The following is a 15,991-nucleotide window of genomic DNA, read 5'->3' as shown; positions in this document are numbered from 1 at the left end:
GATGGAGTCAATGGGTGATACAGGAAAGTACTGGGAGGAAGAGAAAGGAGAGGAAGAAGAGGCTGAGATATTTCACATAAGAGTCAAGAAAAAGCTTTTACAATGGCGTGGAACTGGGGGGGAAGGCAAGGGGAATGAGTGAGCCTTCATTTTCATCAGAAATGACTCAGAGACAAAATGACATATACACTTAATAGGGTTTAGAAATCTCTTTTACCCTAGAGAAAAATGAGAGGAAAGGAATGGGGGGGAGGGAAGGGTGAAATAGATGATAGAAGAGGGAAGATCGAGGGAAAGGGTACTCTGATACAACACATTTCTGAACAGGGCCAGGATGAAAGGAGAGAGAGAGAGAGAATGGAATAAAGGAGAGTGGGGAGGAGTAGAGTGGAGGGAAATACAGCTAGTAATAGCAACTTTGGGAAAAATATTGAAGAACTTCTCTTGTGGATTTACGATAAAGAAGGCAACTCATCACAGAGACAGAGGGGTTGGAATCTGAACATAGACTGAAGTCAGCTTTTTTTCTCTCTCACTATTCTTGAGGTTTCTCATCTTTTTTTTGTGGGGGAGTCTACGTTTACTCTCACAAGAAGATTATTGTAATATAAAATAAACAAACCAAAAAAATCAAATTTAAAAAACAAAACAAGTGGTCATTCAAGCCAGGAATGTACTCACTTCTAATCTCTAGCATTTAGAATTTTTAGTTTGAGATCTTAACTCAAGTGCTACCTTCAGTCATAGACCTTTCCTAATGCCAGTGACCTTGAGCTCTTTCTTCCTCATGTATTTACTATTTATATATCTGTTGTATCCTTCTGTAGAATATAAGCTTCTAAGAGCAGGGAGCATTTTTTAGTTATTATTGCTCCCCTCCTCCCTGCAGTCTAGAAAATCCACATAAAATTTTTTGACTATCCTTTGTACCAGAGAAGTCTGAATTTTTTCTTTTTCTTTTGTGGGTATTACCTTATTTAAAATTTGGGTTAAGTATTTCATCACAGGCTATATTTATGGCATTAAAAGTATTGATATTATATAATTCTATATATGTTTTGTGTATTTCTGAATTTCTAAATTTTTTTCTATGTCATGTGCTGTATGTACTTGAAGTGCTTTCTGCAGCTTCTGCGAAACTTCCCAAAAGTTCCCATTTAATTTCTTATGCCAACCTTGGAGAAAGTTGTGATGTAGAAGCGATAGCTTTTTTGTTTTCACATTAGTGTTTTTATACTTAATAATTTATTTACTTGTTTGGATTAAATTAATATGAAAATATATTATGACTTTATTCATTTTTTTCAAAATTTAGGAATACTAACTTTTATAAAACAAAGTTTTAATATGTGAATAAAGATCAGTTTATTAAAACAAAATAATGTTATTTTTCAGATAAAAAATTGAGTGCTTAATTTTCTTTCACAATACAGATTGAACTCAGATTTATACTTTTAAGTTTTTCAAGTTTTCTCTAAAGAAAATAGTTGGATAGCCATTTTACCATTGATATCTAATTCCAAATATGTGAGATTTCAGAAAAAATGAACCCACTTGAGAATCTAATATTTTCTTCAAGGATTATCTGACTTTTAAATTTTTTTTTAATTTTTTGCAAGCAATGGAGTTAAGTGACTTGCTCAAGATCATCCATCTAAGTTAAATATTAAATGTCTGAGATAGGATTTGAACTCAGATCTTCCTGACTCCAGGGCCAGTGCTATATCCACTGTGCCACCTAGCTGTCCTGTCATTTTTTTTTTTTTTTTGCGAGGCAAATGGGGTTAAGTGGCTTGCCCAAGGCCACACAGCTAGGTAATTATTAAGTGTCTGAGGCCGGATTTGAACTCAGGTACTCCTGACTCCAGGGCCAGTGCTCTATCCATTGTGCCACCTAGTCACCCCCCGTCAGATATTTTTAATAAACCTTATTATTTGTCAGTGAAAGCTTTCCTAACTTTACTTTTTTTCCAGATTGATATTTTACTTTACTTTTTCAATTACATATTATGAAAATTTTTTAACGTTCATCCACTTAGGATCATTGTTTAGTAAAAGTGTTTAATTCTTTAACAAAGCAAGAAATATATTGTCATCTTAGCACAATGTACAACTGGATTTATTTGTAGCCTTATAAGTACACACATAGTGCAGTGTGGCATAGTAAAGCCCATTAATTGGGAATTCTTCCTGGCTAATACTTGAAAGTTTAAGTGACCTTCTACCTACATAGCAATTTGATACAAGAGAAATAAAATATGCCCAAAGCATGTTAGGATCTTTACATATGAATTTGTTGCCTAATTCTGTTGGGAACAGTTAGATAACAGTTTTGCTCTTAAGACCTTCACTCTTTTCATCCTCCTCTTCTGCTGTATTCTGAAGGATTTTTTACTTTTGTGTGTGTGTGTCATGGACCCTTCCTGTTCATCTTTTGCAAAATATTTTATTTGCATATGAACTTTCTCATTTATGAAAGCTGTTAGAAGGAGCATATATAGACAAGGCACAGGAAAGAGCTGAATATAATGGTATAATACAGTAAAAAGATGGAGTCAATGGGTGATGAAGGAAAATACTGGGAGGAAGAGAAAGGAGAGGATTTTAAAAGAAATTAATCATTGAATCACAGTTATCAAAATATTCAATAGAAAGTGAGAGGCCCCCAAGCCTTGTTCCAGAGCTTTATTTCTGATTCCTTTCCTTTCTCTCTCTGGGTGCTTGTGGCAGGGCTTCATTCATGTTCATTGTATCAGGGTCTCTTCACTAGGTTATTTGTCTTTCAGAGCTTTTGAGTCTTTTTATCCAGGAACATTCTGAGGGAATCCTAGCTTTCTCTGGGAGGATGAAGAAAAGAAGCTTTGAAAATTTCCTGGAATTTATAGTTTCACCCTGCTTTTCTGTGAAAGAAATGGAGAAGTAAAGAGTTTTTCTTCCTTATTTCATGTTTCAGCTTAGAGAATGTTGTTTCATTAGAAAGGAGGCAATCTATTATTACTGCCTTAGCTTAAATCTCTCTCCACAATTTCTGTTTTGCAACTTGGCTGAGGGCCAAGTTTTTTCTCATGAGATATAATTAGATACCCTTCTTAAATGTTAACAGTTTGGGGAAAGCTCTGTTACTTTTTTTTTTAATGTTGACTTAAGGTCCATAATGATATTGTACCTTTAGGCATTGTGTACTCTTTCTTTGACTGCAGAGTCTTAAAGTTTTGTCCTTTTTATCCACCTTTTTACTATGTGTTTGGGAGGAGGTGGAAATGGGGACTAAATTTTTTCTCTTTGGGAAAGAGGGAGATAATTCAATCATTTTGTTTTCTTTTGCCTCATTAGGTAGTAGAGATGATACATATGCTTTCCAGATAAATTAATTCAGACTCTGAACTGGAAGAAATAGCATTGGAGTACAGAGATCATAGAGCTTGAAGGAACTTCATTTAATCTTAACTCCTTCATTGTATAGATGAGAAAACTGAAGCTTAGTTAGGTTAAATGAGATCTCCAAACTCCAAAGCCAGCTCTCTCTCCATTCTACCATGCTAGAGACCTAAATTATTGATAAAATTTTATGTTTTTTTAATGTTATTTGTTATTATTATTATTATTATTTATCTTATATTTTATGTTATTTTATATACTACCCTTCTCATAAACATCCTTTGACATAATTTAATAAAGAGTCAAATACAAAGGCAAATTTGTAAAATACAATTCTAATTTAATGACTTGTTATTAAGAAATTTAGGCTTCTTAATTAGTCTGTGACTGGGTTTGTTTTGGTTTTTTTTCCCCAATCCTCCACAAACTTGTTTAGTGGTTGAACTAATTGCAATTTGAGAATAGCCCAGAGTTTGTTATCTGTAGCTTTAGTCTCCTTTGTAGTTGCCCCTTCTCCTTTAAACACTTCAACTTTTACTTCCACCTGTTAGTCTTCTAAATAGAATTAAGTATAGTATTTTGCAAGTTCTCTAAGGAGATTGCTTCTTCTAGACTTTCTCTTTGACATAAAGAGTTCTATGCTCATTAAAACATTAATAGTGAAAGGCTGGATTCCATTTCAGGAATCTCTGGGTTATGATTGTGCTGTTGTATTAAACATGAAAGTGAATGTCCTATTTGTAAAACACTTAGCATTCTACCCACTGTAGGTCAGAGAGTTTGCTAAGTGCTTTACAAATATTAATCTGTCTCATTTTGTCCTCACAACAGCCATGGGAGGTAGGTGCTATACCCCCATTTTACAATTGATTAAATTGAGGCAGCTAGAAATCAAGTGATTTGTCTGAGGTCACATAGCTATTAACTGTCTGAAGTAGGATTTGAACTCAGATCTTTTTGACTCCAGGCCCAGTGCTCTATTCATGCAACATTCAGATGCCTCAAGAGAAATTGTTTGTGTGTCCTTCAAGAGTAGAAAAGATTGATGAGATCCAAGCAGTAGAAAGGGAGGAGTAATCATCATTGATATGCTAAAGATTTTTACATAGGATTTTTTTAGATGTGGAGAAAAATAAACATGGGAAAAACATAAAAATATAAAGACAAACTCAAAATTGCTTAAAATGTATTATATTATAACTCACATTGCAGCAGCATATAAAATATACACAAAAAATCAACAGTATTTCAACAGAGCCATAACAGAATCTGAGAGTAAATTATAGAAAGGGAACTCTCATTCAAATAACTGCAACATCATGTATTTGGTAATCAGTTCACCAAAGCCCATTCAAAATCTGTAATAAATATAATTAGAACATATTCCTCAAAGAAGTAAAGAATGGTATAAGTACCTGGAGGGGTAAAAAAGTATTCATGCTTGAGTTGTGCTAATACGAGAAAAATGGCAAACCTACTGAAATTAATTTGAAGATTTTGTTTTATACCTCTCAAACTCCCAAAGACATGTGTACAGAACTAGACAAATAATAACAAATTTTATTTGGCGGAACAAAAGGTCTAGAAAAAAGGGAAAAATGGAAAGAAGTAGGAATGAAACAGGACTAGCACTCCATATCTCAGATAGATAGGTAGGTAAAACTATTACTATATGTATTAGGAAATATGCTAAGCAAATAATATTAATTGTAATTATCAAAATATATTTAGTCCTGATTACAAAATAGAAAGTAAAACAATGGAAGAGAAAGACAAGGAAGAATCATAAAAAATGTTATTCAGGAATCCCAGGATTCATTAAGTCTAAAAGTTTAAATTACCTGAGAAAGAACTTAATGTTTGACAAGACTTCATGAGGAACCTGGAAAGCAGGTTCTGTGGATCTGTCTGTGGATAGATATTAGATTTTGGTCAGTTCTTATTTCATAGACCATAGTATATTCAAAATGGATATGTAACCTGAATACTAAAAACCATACCATAAATAGATAAAGAACCATGTAGTTGTTGTTGTTGTTTTGCAAGGCAATGGGGTTAAGTGGCTTGCCCAAGGCCACACAGCGCGGTAATTATTAAGTGTCTGAGGCCAGATTTGAACTCAGGTACTCCTGACTCCAGGGCCCATGCTCTATCCACTGTGCCACTTAGGTGCTCCTCATAGTTGTTTTAAAATTGTATGTATGACCAATCTCTGGAAAGTTATCATTTCTCTACTTAATCACTTTTCAGTAATCACTAAAGCTTTGCTGTAGGGTTTTGCTTCATTTGCTTGTGATTGCTTCACATTTGGGTAGCTAATCTGTGGCATAGTTGACAGGTTGTTGATGATATTAACACCTCTCAAATAAATTCCTTTTTTTTCTTTCCTTTTTCCTTTTTCCTTTAATAAATCTTCTTATACCGTTGTCCATGTTTTATCATAAGCATGGTTTGACTTGCCAGCTAGCACTTAGAACTAAAATGATGGGATGGAAACCCTCTGATAACAATTTCATTTGATTGCAATAAGCAAATAGTTAACAAGTTTAAGTTAAGAATGGATTCAAATTCTTGGATATAGAAAGACAGAATGCTGTTATGCCTTACAATAACCAATATTATATAAATATGAATTGTTATAATTATTATTGCATATCATTTAATTTTCAGTGACTGAGGAATAATCCCCAAAATGGATAGTCCTTTATCATCCTTTTTCAGAGAATAGAAATAGAATCAAACTTCAAAGAACCACACACTTCAATGTGGAAATTATTCAGGAAAAGAGCTAGAAGAACCTTAAATAGTAGATGGGAAAGCTCTGATTTCCCCTCAAGGTAGTTGGGAAATTGTAATTAAGCCTCTGTCTCCTTTCCCTTCAAGAAAAGTTTGAACAGTATTGTCAGAAAGTACATGTGATTTAAACAGGGGAAAGGTGGATTCAGGCCACTTCTTTTTTTCTTTTCTTTTTTCTTTTTTTTGCAAGGCACTCAGTTTTAAGTGAGTGCCCAGAGTCAGCTAGTATGTGTCAAGTGTCTGGTGTTGGATTTGAACTCAAATCTTCTGGACTCCAGGGCTGGTGCTTCATCCACTATATCTCCTAGCTGCCCCCCATGTCTTTTTTTTTCTTTTTTAATTTAGTGTTTTATTTTTCCCCAGTTACATGAAAAACAATTTTTAACATTCATTTTTAAACTTTGAGTTTCAAATTCACTCCTTCCCCATTGAGAAGGTAAGTGATTATACATGTATAATCAAGCAAAACATTTCCATAAGTCATGTTTTGAAAGACAAAAAAGCCTCAATTAAAATAAAGTAAAAAAAAGTAAGTATACTTTGGGCTGTTTTCAGATGCCATCATTAGTTCTTTGGGGATTTATAGCATTTTTCATTTTAAGTCCTTCAGAGTTGGCTTGAATCATTGTATTGCTGAGATTAACTAAGTCATTCACAGCTAGCTGATCATGTTAAAATATTGCTGTTATTTTGCAGCCTCTATATTTCACTTTGCATCAGCTCATGGAAAGTCCAGGTTTTTCTGTGAGAATCCTCCTCATCATTTCTTATAGCACCAAGGTATTCTAGTACATTCATATACTACAACTTCTTTAACCATTCCCCACTTGATGGGCATCCCCTCCATTTCCATTTCTTTGCCACCAGAAAAAAGTTTCCATAAATATTTTTATACATGTAGGTCCTTTTCCTTTTTGTTTTCAATCTCTTTTGGGATACAGACCTCATATCTTCTGAGGTTTGTAGCTTCACATCTTTTTTCAAGAACACTATATACATATATATATATATATATATATATATATATTTTAGATTTTTTTCAAGGCAATGGGGTTAAGTGGCCTGCCCAAGGCCACATGGCTAGGCAATCACTGAGGTCGGACCTGAACCCAGGTACTCCTGACTCCAAGGCCAGCGTTCCATTCACTGCACCACCTAGCCACCCCACTATATAGATGGATGGATGGATGGATGGATGGATGGATGGATGGATGGATGGATGGATGGATGGATGGATAGATAGATGGATAGATAGATAGATAGATAGATAGATAGATAGATAGATAGATAGACAGACAGACAGATAGATAGATTGATTGATTTTTTTTAGGTTTTTTTGCAAGGCAAATGGGGTTAAGTGGCTTGCCCAAGGCCACACAGCTAGGTAATTATTAAGTGTCTGAGGTCAGATTTGAACCCAGGTAGTCCTGACTCCGGGGCTGGTTTTATCCACTGCGCCACCTAGCCGCCCCCCCCCCCATATATTTTTAATACTATGATTGTGCTGTGCAATAGATTATTTAATTTTGCTTTTCATTTAGATATGAGGAAGCTGAAGTTCGGAAAAAACTTGAAGAAAAGGACAGAAGAGAGGAACAGCAGCTGCAGCAGAAGAAGGAAGTGGGACAAGAGGATGGAAGAGTCTCAGCTAAGAGCTCTTTAGAAAATGTGGTAGACTCTAAAGACAAAACCAAAAAGGTATGAAGGGGAAAGTTGGAATCCATGATTTCTGAGGTCCCCTCCAAATCTAGACATACTCTAGTTTCAATTAGATATGAAGGAGCTCCTATGTTTTTTAATACTAATAGACAGAAAATAGGATGTGCTGTTATTTATTTCTTAAGTTGGTATAGTGGAAAGATCACTGGCCCAGAATTGTAGTTCTAGCCTTGCCATTATAGCTTTGAGAAACTTGACTAGTTCCTTAAGGCTATATTAAGACATATCTGCCTCTGAATCCAGCTACTGTTACCTCCAAACACTCAGTGGTCTACTTTACTTTTAAGGGCTCTATGTTTCACATTACTAGCTACCTCAGAATATTTTAAGTCTAACTTACTATACTCTAGCAAATTACTCAGGGAAAAGGTTGCTCTTATAAGTCTCTTATACTGTCAAAGGCAAAGATAGTGGAGTGGTTTGTCATTTCCTTTACCAGCTCATTTTACATGAGGAAATAGAGAAAAACAAGTTTAAGTAATTTGACACACATAATGTCCAAGACCAGATTTGAAATCGGATTCAGCGCCCTATCCATTGAGTCATCTAGCTAACCTCCTAAATGGGGATGGTACTCTGTTACATATTACGTATTACAATTATAACTAACCTTAGGCAAAGAATTTAACTGAACTTCAGCTTCTTCATCTATGAAGTGGGAGAACTGAGCTAAATGTCTTGTGAGATCTGAATCTATGATCCTAATATATAGGGTCAGATTAGTTGGATGGTTATTCATATTTTAATTTCTTAATTTCATTCAGTTTTCATATGATGTACAGACCAGTAGTAAAAAAGTAATGTAAATTAGACTTAGTATTTTTATCATAGTATCCTGTGAGTATAACACTGTGCTCTCTAGAAAATGAAAACTAGGTGAAATTTTACACATTTTCTGCTAAAATAGAGAGGCTGGTGTATAGATGGAGTCAGTTTTACCCGGAGAGGGAATATAACAAGGTAACTTTCCTTTTTCCTCCACACTATGGATCAACTCACTATCCTTTTAATTTTTTATAACTCCCTTTCCTAAACACTCACCACTTCCTCCATGTTTCCTGTATTAAAACATAAGTTCCTGGAGGTCAGGGTTTGTTTCACTTTGTTCTTCTCTCTTCAGTGCTGAGCTGTCTGTGCTTTATACAAAAAAAAATATTTAGTAAGTGCCTTTTATCCATTTGTCTTTTCAGCATCTTCCACTTTTTTGGGTTTACTTTTAACCCAGCTATTCGTTTTTTCTCTTGTCTCAAATTTCAAGACTCTCTTCTTTGTCTCTTTTCTTATCAGTATCTTTTTTAAAGTACCTCATTGATTAATTTTTCTAGAGATATCCACTTTAACTTCTGTCTGCTTTTTTTCTAATACCAGGACCCTGGGTTAGATTTTCTCCTTCTGGGGTTTCATATACTTAGTATAGTGCTAAGCATTTTTGTATATGCTAAGTTTTTGTTGCTCTCATTTCCACCACTCACCAGAAAAGAATATTTGAACTTTGTGTGATAGTGTGCCAAGTACCTTTATAAAGGGAAATAATAGACTTATTATCTTTCTTGGATGCCTCCCATCCAAGTTGAATAGTACCATCCCCATTTGGGAGGTTAGCTAGATGACTCAATGGATAGGGTGCTGAATCCGATTTCAAATCTGGTCTTGGACATTATGTATGTCAAATTACTTAAACTTGTTTTTCTCTATTTCCTCATGTAAAATGAGCTGGTAAAGGAAATGACAAACCACTCCACTGTCTTTGCCAAGAAAACCCCAAATGGGGTCACAAAGAGTTGGATGGTATTGAAACAGTTGAAATACAATGACCACATATGGATTTGTCCATGCTTTAATTGGGGGTTAATAAAGTCAAGTGAGTAGCCATAAAGGAATAAAAGAAAGGAAAATCATTCATTATGTGCTTATATAAATGCTTGGAATACAAGAAATAATGGGCAGCTAGGTGGCGCAGTGGATAGAGCATCAGCACTGGAGTCAAGAGGACCTGAGTTAAAATCCAGCCTCAGATGCTTTAATAATTACCTAGTTGTGTGACCTTGGGCAAGTCACTTAACTCCATTGCCTTACTAAAAAAAAAAAAAAGGAATACAAGACAGATCCTGATCTCAAGGAGCTAACATTTCAGTAGGAGAAGCCAAGATGAGGAGTATTTCTGACAGGAAGTCAGAATGAATAATGATTAGCATCATAGGGCCATTGACATACTTTTACCAGAAATGATAAAGTGGATATTATTAATATTCTTAGAGCTTGAGTTGAAAATAAGGAGAAAAGATTTGGTACAAACATAGCAGCAAGGAATTACAGTGGCCTGAAAATGACATGAATTTCATTTTTTTCTAAAGAGGAAAATTAATTTTTGTTCAGCAATAATTATTCAATAGTTTGAAAAACCAAAACCAAGAAAATTTATTCATGTAATTATTTTTAATCACATTAAATTATACTTAATTAGAACTGAGTGCTTTGTCTTTCAAAATTTTTTATTAGCTTTGTTTATGAGTTGACACTCAAAATGAAGTGAATAATAAGTGTTGTAGTAGACTGTAAAGTTGCTGACTTTTGTGTAGAAGACTTGGGTTCACATATTGACTCTGTTACATATTACAATTATAACTAACCTTAGGCAAAGAATTTAACTGAACTTCAGCTTCTTCATCTATGAAGTGGGAGAACTGAGCTAAATGTCTTGTGAGATCTGAATCTATGATCCTAATATATAGGGTCAGATTAGTTGGATGGTTATTCATATTTTAATTTCTTAATTTCATTCAGTTTTCATATGATGTACAGACCAGTAGTAAAAAAGTAATGTAAATTAGACTTAGTATTTTTATCATAGTATCCTGTGAGTATAACACTGTGCTCTCTAGAAAATGAAAACTAGGTGAAATTTTACACATTTTCTGCTAAAATAGAGAGGCTGGTGTATAGATGGAGTCAATTTTACCCGGAGAGGGAATATAACAAGGTAACTTTCCTTTTTCCTCCACACTATGGATCAACTCACTATCCTTTTAATTTTTTATAACTCCCTTTCCTAAACACTCACCACTTCCTCCATGTTTCCTGTATTAAAACATAAGTTCCTGGAGGTCAGGGTTTGTTTCACTTTGTTCTTCTCTCTTCAGTGCTGAGCTGTCTGTGCTTTATACAAAAAAAAAATATTTAGTAAGTGCCTTTTATTCATTAATTCATTCAAATTTTATTTAAGGTATTTTGATATTGATTATTTTTCTTGTAATTAAACCAAACATCTATAGATATTGAGCTTAATGACAATTTTGCTTGTTGTTTTATTATACCAAGTATATATGGATATTGGACAAATTTTAATTTCATTGGGATTAGTTTCCATATCTGTAAAAAGAAGCGGTTGGGATTAGATGATTTCTAAGATCTCTTTCATTCTTCAATACCTAATCCTCTGAATAGTTCTTATTATTTTTTAATTTTTTTGTTCTTATTTTTTAATATTCATGTAGACTTTTATACCTTTAAATTTTATTGGTCTGAAACTTGAATTTCATAAATAAAATCATTTTGTTTTTATAAAATAGATTAATGGTGAAAAGAAGGATAAGAATGAGAAAGGTAAGAAAGGTAAGTGTTTGCAGCAATATTTAGCTTGACTTGTTTGTCTCAGAAATCACTATTCTTTGCTAATTGTCTGCTTTACCAAGTTATTATTGAGATTTTTCTATTTAAAAAACCAATACACTACCCATTAGGTTTTGAATACTCTTATTTTATTTCTTTTATTTCTTTATTTTTTAAACATTCATCTTTTTCCCCAGATATTTTGAAAATTTAACAGCTAGGTGGCGCAGTTAGTGTTGGACTTAAAATTAGAAAGACCGTAGTTTAAATTCTTGTTCAGATACTAATTATCTGTAACCATGGACAAGTCACTTAATTCCTTTTAGTCTCAGTTTCCTTATCTATAAATTAAAATAATATTAGTATCTACCTCACAGAGTTGTTAAGAGAATAAAATGAGATAACCTGTGTAAAGTGCCTAATAAACCTTAAGGCATTATGTAAAGGTGAGAATACTTTTTGAAATATATCAACTATTGCTTTTTTTTTTAGTCTGAAGAAACTCACATAAAATAATTGTATTCCTCAATCAATACATACTTATAAATTATCTGAAATGATAATGCATAATAGTTAATTTTCTTTAAAGAATTGAAACCAGGACAGTTAGGTTGCGCAGTGGATAGAGCACTGGCCCTAGAGTCAGGAGACCTGAGTTCAAATTCAGCCTCAGACGCTTAATACTTACCTAGCTGTGTGATCTTGGGCAAGTCACTTAAACCACACACACCCCCCCTTGCCTTGCAAAAACCAAAAAAAAATATAAAGAATTGAAACCCATTCTGATGCTTGAAGTCACTTTCCAACTTGAGGCTTGTGGGTTCAGCCTTTTTAAAAATTTGTATTCATTAAACAGAAATTTTGAATATACAGTTTGAGAGTGCTGACACGGTAATATTTTATTTTATTTTATTTTATTAGGTTTTTTTTTGCTAGGCAGTGGGGTTAAGTGGCTTGCCCAAGGCCACACAGCTAGATAATTATTAAGCGTCTGAGACTGGATTTGAACCCAGGTACTCCTGACTCCAGGGCCAGTGCATATCTACTACGCCACCTAGCCACCCCACAGTAATACTTTAAATATTGTCCTACTGTATGTATTTTTTTCCTGAAGTACAATACCTCCTTTTAAAAATTAAAAAAAAAAACAAAGCAAAAAATTTCTGATAAAATAACTGAGCTTAGTAAATAAAGCTGTTTCTTTGAGGATTACTCTAGAACAACTTTCACTGTTATCAATTTATTCTAAATAAAATTTTATATGTTGCTCCTTATATTCTTTGGCAGTTTACTTGGCTTCTTTAAATCAAGGTTAAAAAAATTTTCAGTTCAACCTTTAAATTCTCAAGGAACAGTTAAGGGGTATTTTAGATAATTAATTACTTTTGTGACAAACCTTTCTTATCCTGCTGCCAAATTGATTCATCAATTTTTAAACCTCTTTGTCTTCTAGAAGCAGGAAGAAAAAATACATTTATAAAACATACTTGAGAGCAGATTACCTTCTCTAACATTTTCTTACTCCTGTTTCTTCCTCCTGGTTTCCTTTCAGTCACATGAAGCTTTCTAAGTGTTTCAGGTTAGAGTCAAAAAACCTTCCCCTCTCTGAGACTGAGAGCAATCTTAGTTATTTCACATGGTGATTCATTAATTAGGTAATCGGCTCTCAACTCAGTATCACTGATAATACTTAGGAAACCCCAATATTTATAAACTTCCTCATTAAAAGGAGTCTTCAAAAACTTTATCCCATGAAGAGTATTTTGAATAAAAATTTAACAAGGTTTTTGAATAAACTCAAATGTGTTTCACCAAAAGCCAGAACATGAAATATAGCATAAAACACATAGAACAAATTTTCAGCATTATATTTTCCTTAACCTCAAAATTTATAAGAATATAGAACTATTACAGGAAAAATTCATGTTTCTTCTATTTGGTGATATGTAAAAAACAACTTTTTTGTTTCTTCTATTTATCATCTTTCTATCCCAAGGTGCAATCACCGCTGAGGAATTGTTCACAATGATGACAGATAAAAACATCAGTTTGATTATAATGGATGCTCGAAGTATACAAGATTATCAAGATTCCTGTATTATTAATTCTCTAAGTGTTCCTGAAGAGGCCATCAATCCAGGGTAGGCTGTTATATTCAGTATATGGCAGATTGAAAATAGTGAATGTTGCTATTCAATAATTTCTAAGTTTAATCCTCTTTTAGTTTTTTTCATTATTTTTTCCTCATGATTTGATGTTTCTTGCCAGATGCTACAAGTGATACGTTGCCATACACATAGGTAGCAGGCAAGTTTAATCTCTATACTATCACTAATTAGCTGTGTGACCTAGAACAGGGCCTTCAGTTTCCCTGGGTCTGAGTCCTCACTTGTAAATTAAGGCTTTGGGACTAGGTAATCTCTTAAAGTCCCTTCCATTATTCTTATTTTGTTAGCCTAGCTCAGCAACATTCCCCTTATGATCCAACCCATTATTTTAATTTCCTTCTCACTCTGTAGTTGAATTAACTGATTATTTTTAACCTGAGTATCTAGAGATTATTTGGACTTTATGTAAAAGAACTATTTTTCTATAATCTTAGGTCATGTCCTTTAACCTGTTAAGTATGCTAAAAATTTTATTTACATGAAAAAATTCACCAACTCCGCTCAAGTTCACAGTGTCATTAAAAAAAGATTTAACAGAAAATTACTAAAATATCTCATCAGTAACCAAAGTTCTAGGTGACCCATATTTAGTCTTCACAAGTGTCCATTTTCATCAGCCGTCCTTACCTGACTCTTGGAAGCAACATCAAATTTAGTGTTTGGAAAGTACTTACTTTGCCAGAAAAATTCCATTGCTCTTCAACTATCCCTGTGGACCATTTTATAATATTAGAGCTATGCTAAATTTTTTTTCCTTGATATCCCTTGTTTTTATATCACTTCCATTTTCTTTTTTAGTTTTTTTTTTCTGAATTTAACATAAAAAAGCATTTACAGGTGCAAAGTGGAACACAAAAAGAGGGTTATATTGAAATAATGAATCTCTTTTCCATATCTCTTGATGGTTTAAAAATATATAATAAATTCTACACATTTCTTTTCAAAGTTGTCTTGCTTCACTCTGAACCTTCTTTTTTCTTCTATATACTTTTTTAAATGTTACTTTCTCCCTGCCCCATCATCCCCAATTAAAAAGAAAAAAATTTTGTAACAAACCAGTATAGTCAAGCAAAATAAACTAATTCTAAAACCATATCCAAAAATGTGTTTTCACTCACAACTTGAGTTCATCTCTGTCAGGAAATGGGGTAACATGCTTTGTCATAGACATTCTGGAGAGATAGTTGAACATTGATTTGGTTTTTTGCCATGTCTTTTGTGATCCTGATTGGGATTCATTAGTCTTTGAATTCTTTTTTAACCATTGCAGTATTTTTCCTTTGATATAGAAACTCTGATTTTTTAGTTGTTGCATTTGCTGTGTCATTTAGCTATGACATTTGTATTTTCTTTTGAGATTTTCTTCAGGCAGTGAATGACAGATCCTTTTTACTTTCACTTTATTCTTTGGTTCTAATAGGCTTGAACAATTTTTTGTTTATTTTTGGAAATAAAATTTCCAGACTTTTAAAGAAGTCATGTTTTTTAAGGGAGACCTGATTTTTAAATATTTTCTGGGCATGTGGTTTCTTATAGCAGATTATATATTTTCTTCTATTTTTTTTCAGTCTTGTGGTTTTATTTTAATAACCTATGTTCTTTTTTTTTTTTTTGGTTTTTGCCAGGCAATGGGGTTAAGAGACTTGCCCAAGGTCACACAGCTAAGCAATTATTAAGTGTCTGAGGTATCTATGTTCTTTAATTGAGTCATTGGTTTCTATATGGCCTATTCTAGTTTTCAAGGAGTTCTTTACTTGGATAATACTTGCCAGTTTTGTTTTAAACTTTGATTTTTCCATTTGTTTTTTAGAACTTTTATTTCATTTTTCAAATCACTTCATTCTTCTCTAGGTATTGAGTAGTCTTTGTGGAAAATGCATTATTTTCTCTTTTAGCCTGTGCTTGCTTTTAGAAATTTACTTTATCCTTTTAGGTTGGAAATTGGAGTTTCTTTATATCAATTATAATTCTTTATCATGGTTTAGTTATTCTTATGTTTAATTATCTCTCCAACCTAAGTGCCTTACCTGAAACTTTGTGTGAGCCTGCTTTCTGCTGTGCTTTTGCACAAGTAGTAGCATTACTTGATCTCACTTGGTTCATATAGTTCCTGAACTGACTTCACTTTGAGATCCACTCCTGGATTGTACAGTTTTAAAGAGTTCTAAATCTTCAGGTCCTATAATGGAGTTTCAGGACACAGTATGACCTCAGAATTTAAGGGCCTGTGGTGTCTAGGAATAAGTTCTGCCACTCCTGTAGGCACCTTATTGGTAGCTGCTTCTCTCAGTTGCTCCCAAGGTCCATTCTAGGACTTTCTT

The 15,991-nt window shown here is 33.5% G+C and overlaps 1 protein-coding gene across 2 annotated transcripts in view; it reads left to right on the top strand.

Annotated features, from left to right (window-relative positions):
• Positions 1–15,991, top strand: part of USP8 (ubiquitin specific peptidase 8) — a 73,533-nt gene that overhangs the window by 27,783 nt on the left and 29,759 nt on the right. Inside the window, exons 5-7 of one of the 2 annotated variants that reach the window (XM_074234689.1) lie at positions 7,716–7,872; positions 11,463–11,496; positions 13,499–13,643. In XM_074234689.1, coding sequence (XP_074090790.1) covers positions 7,716–7,872; positions 11,463–11,496; positions 13,499–13,643 — 336 coding nt within the window. Of the gene's footprint in view, positions 1–7,715; positions 7,873–11,462; positions 11,506–13,498; positions 13,644–15,991 lie in introns of both variants that reach the window. The other variant, XM_074234688.1, reaches the window with a different exon arrangement.

Source organism: Macrotis lagotis, chromosome 4 (assembly GCF_037893015.1).
Source record: "Macrotis lagotis isolate mMagLag1 chromosome 4, bilby.v1.9.chrom.fasta, whole genome shotgun sequence".
In the NCBI taxonomy this organism is placed as follows: Eukaryota; Metazoa; Chordata; class Mammalia; order Peramelemorphia; family Peramelidae; genus Macrotis; species Macrotis lagotis.
Note: the sequence above shows the minus strand (reverse complement) of the source record. Positions and strands in the feature narration are given on the sequence as shown.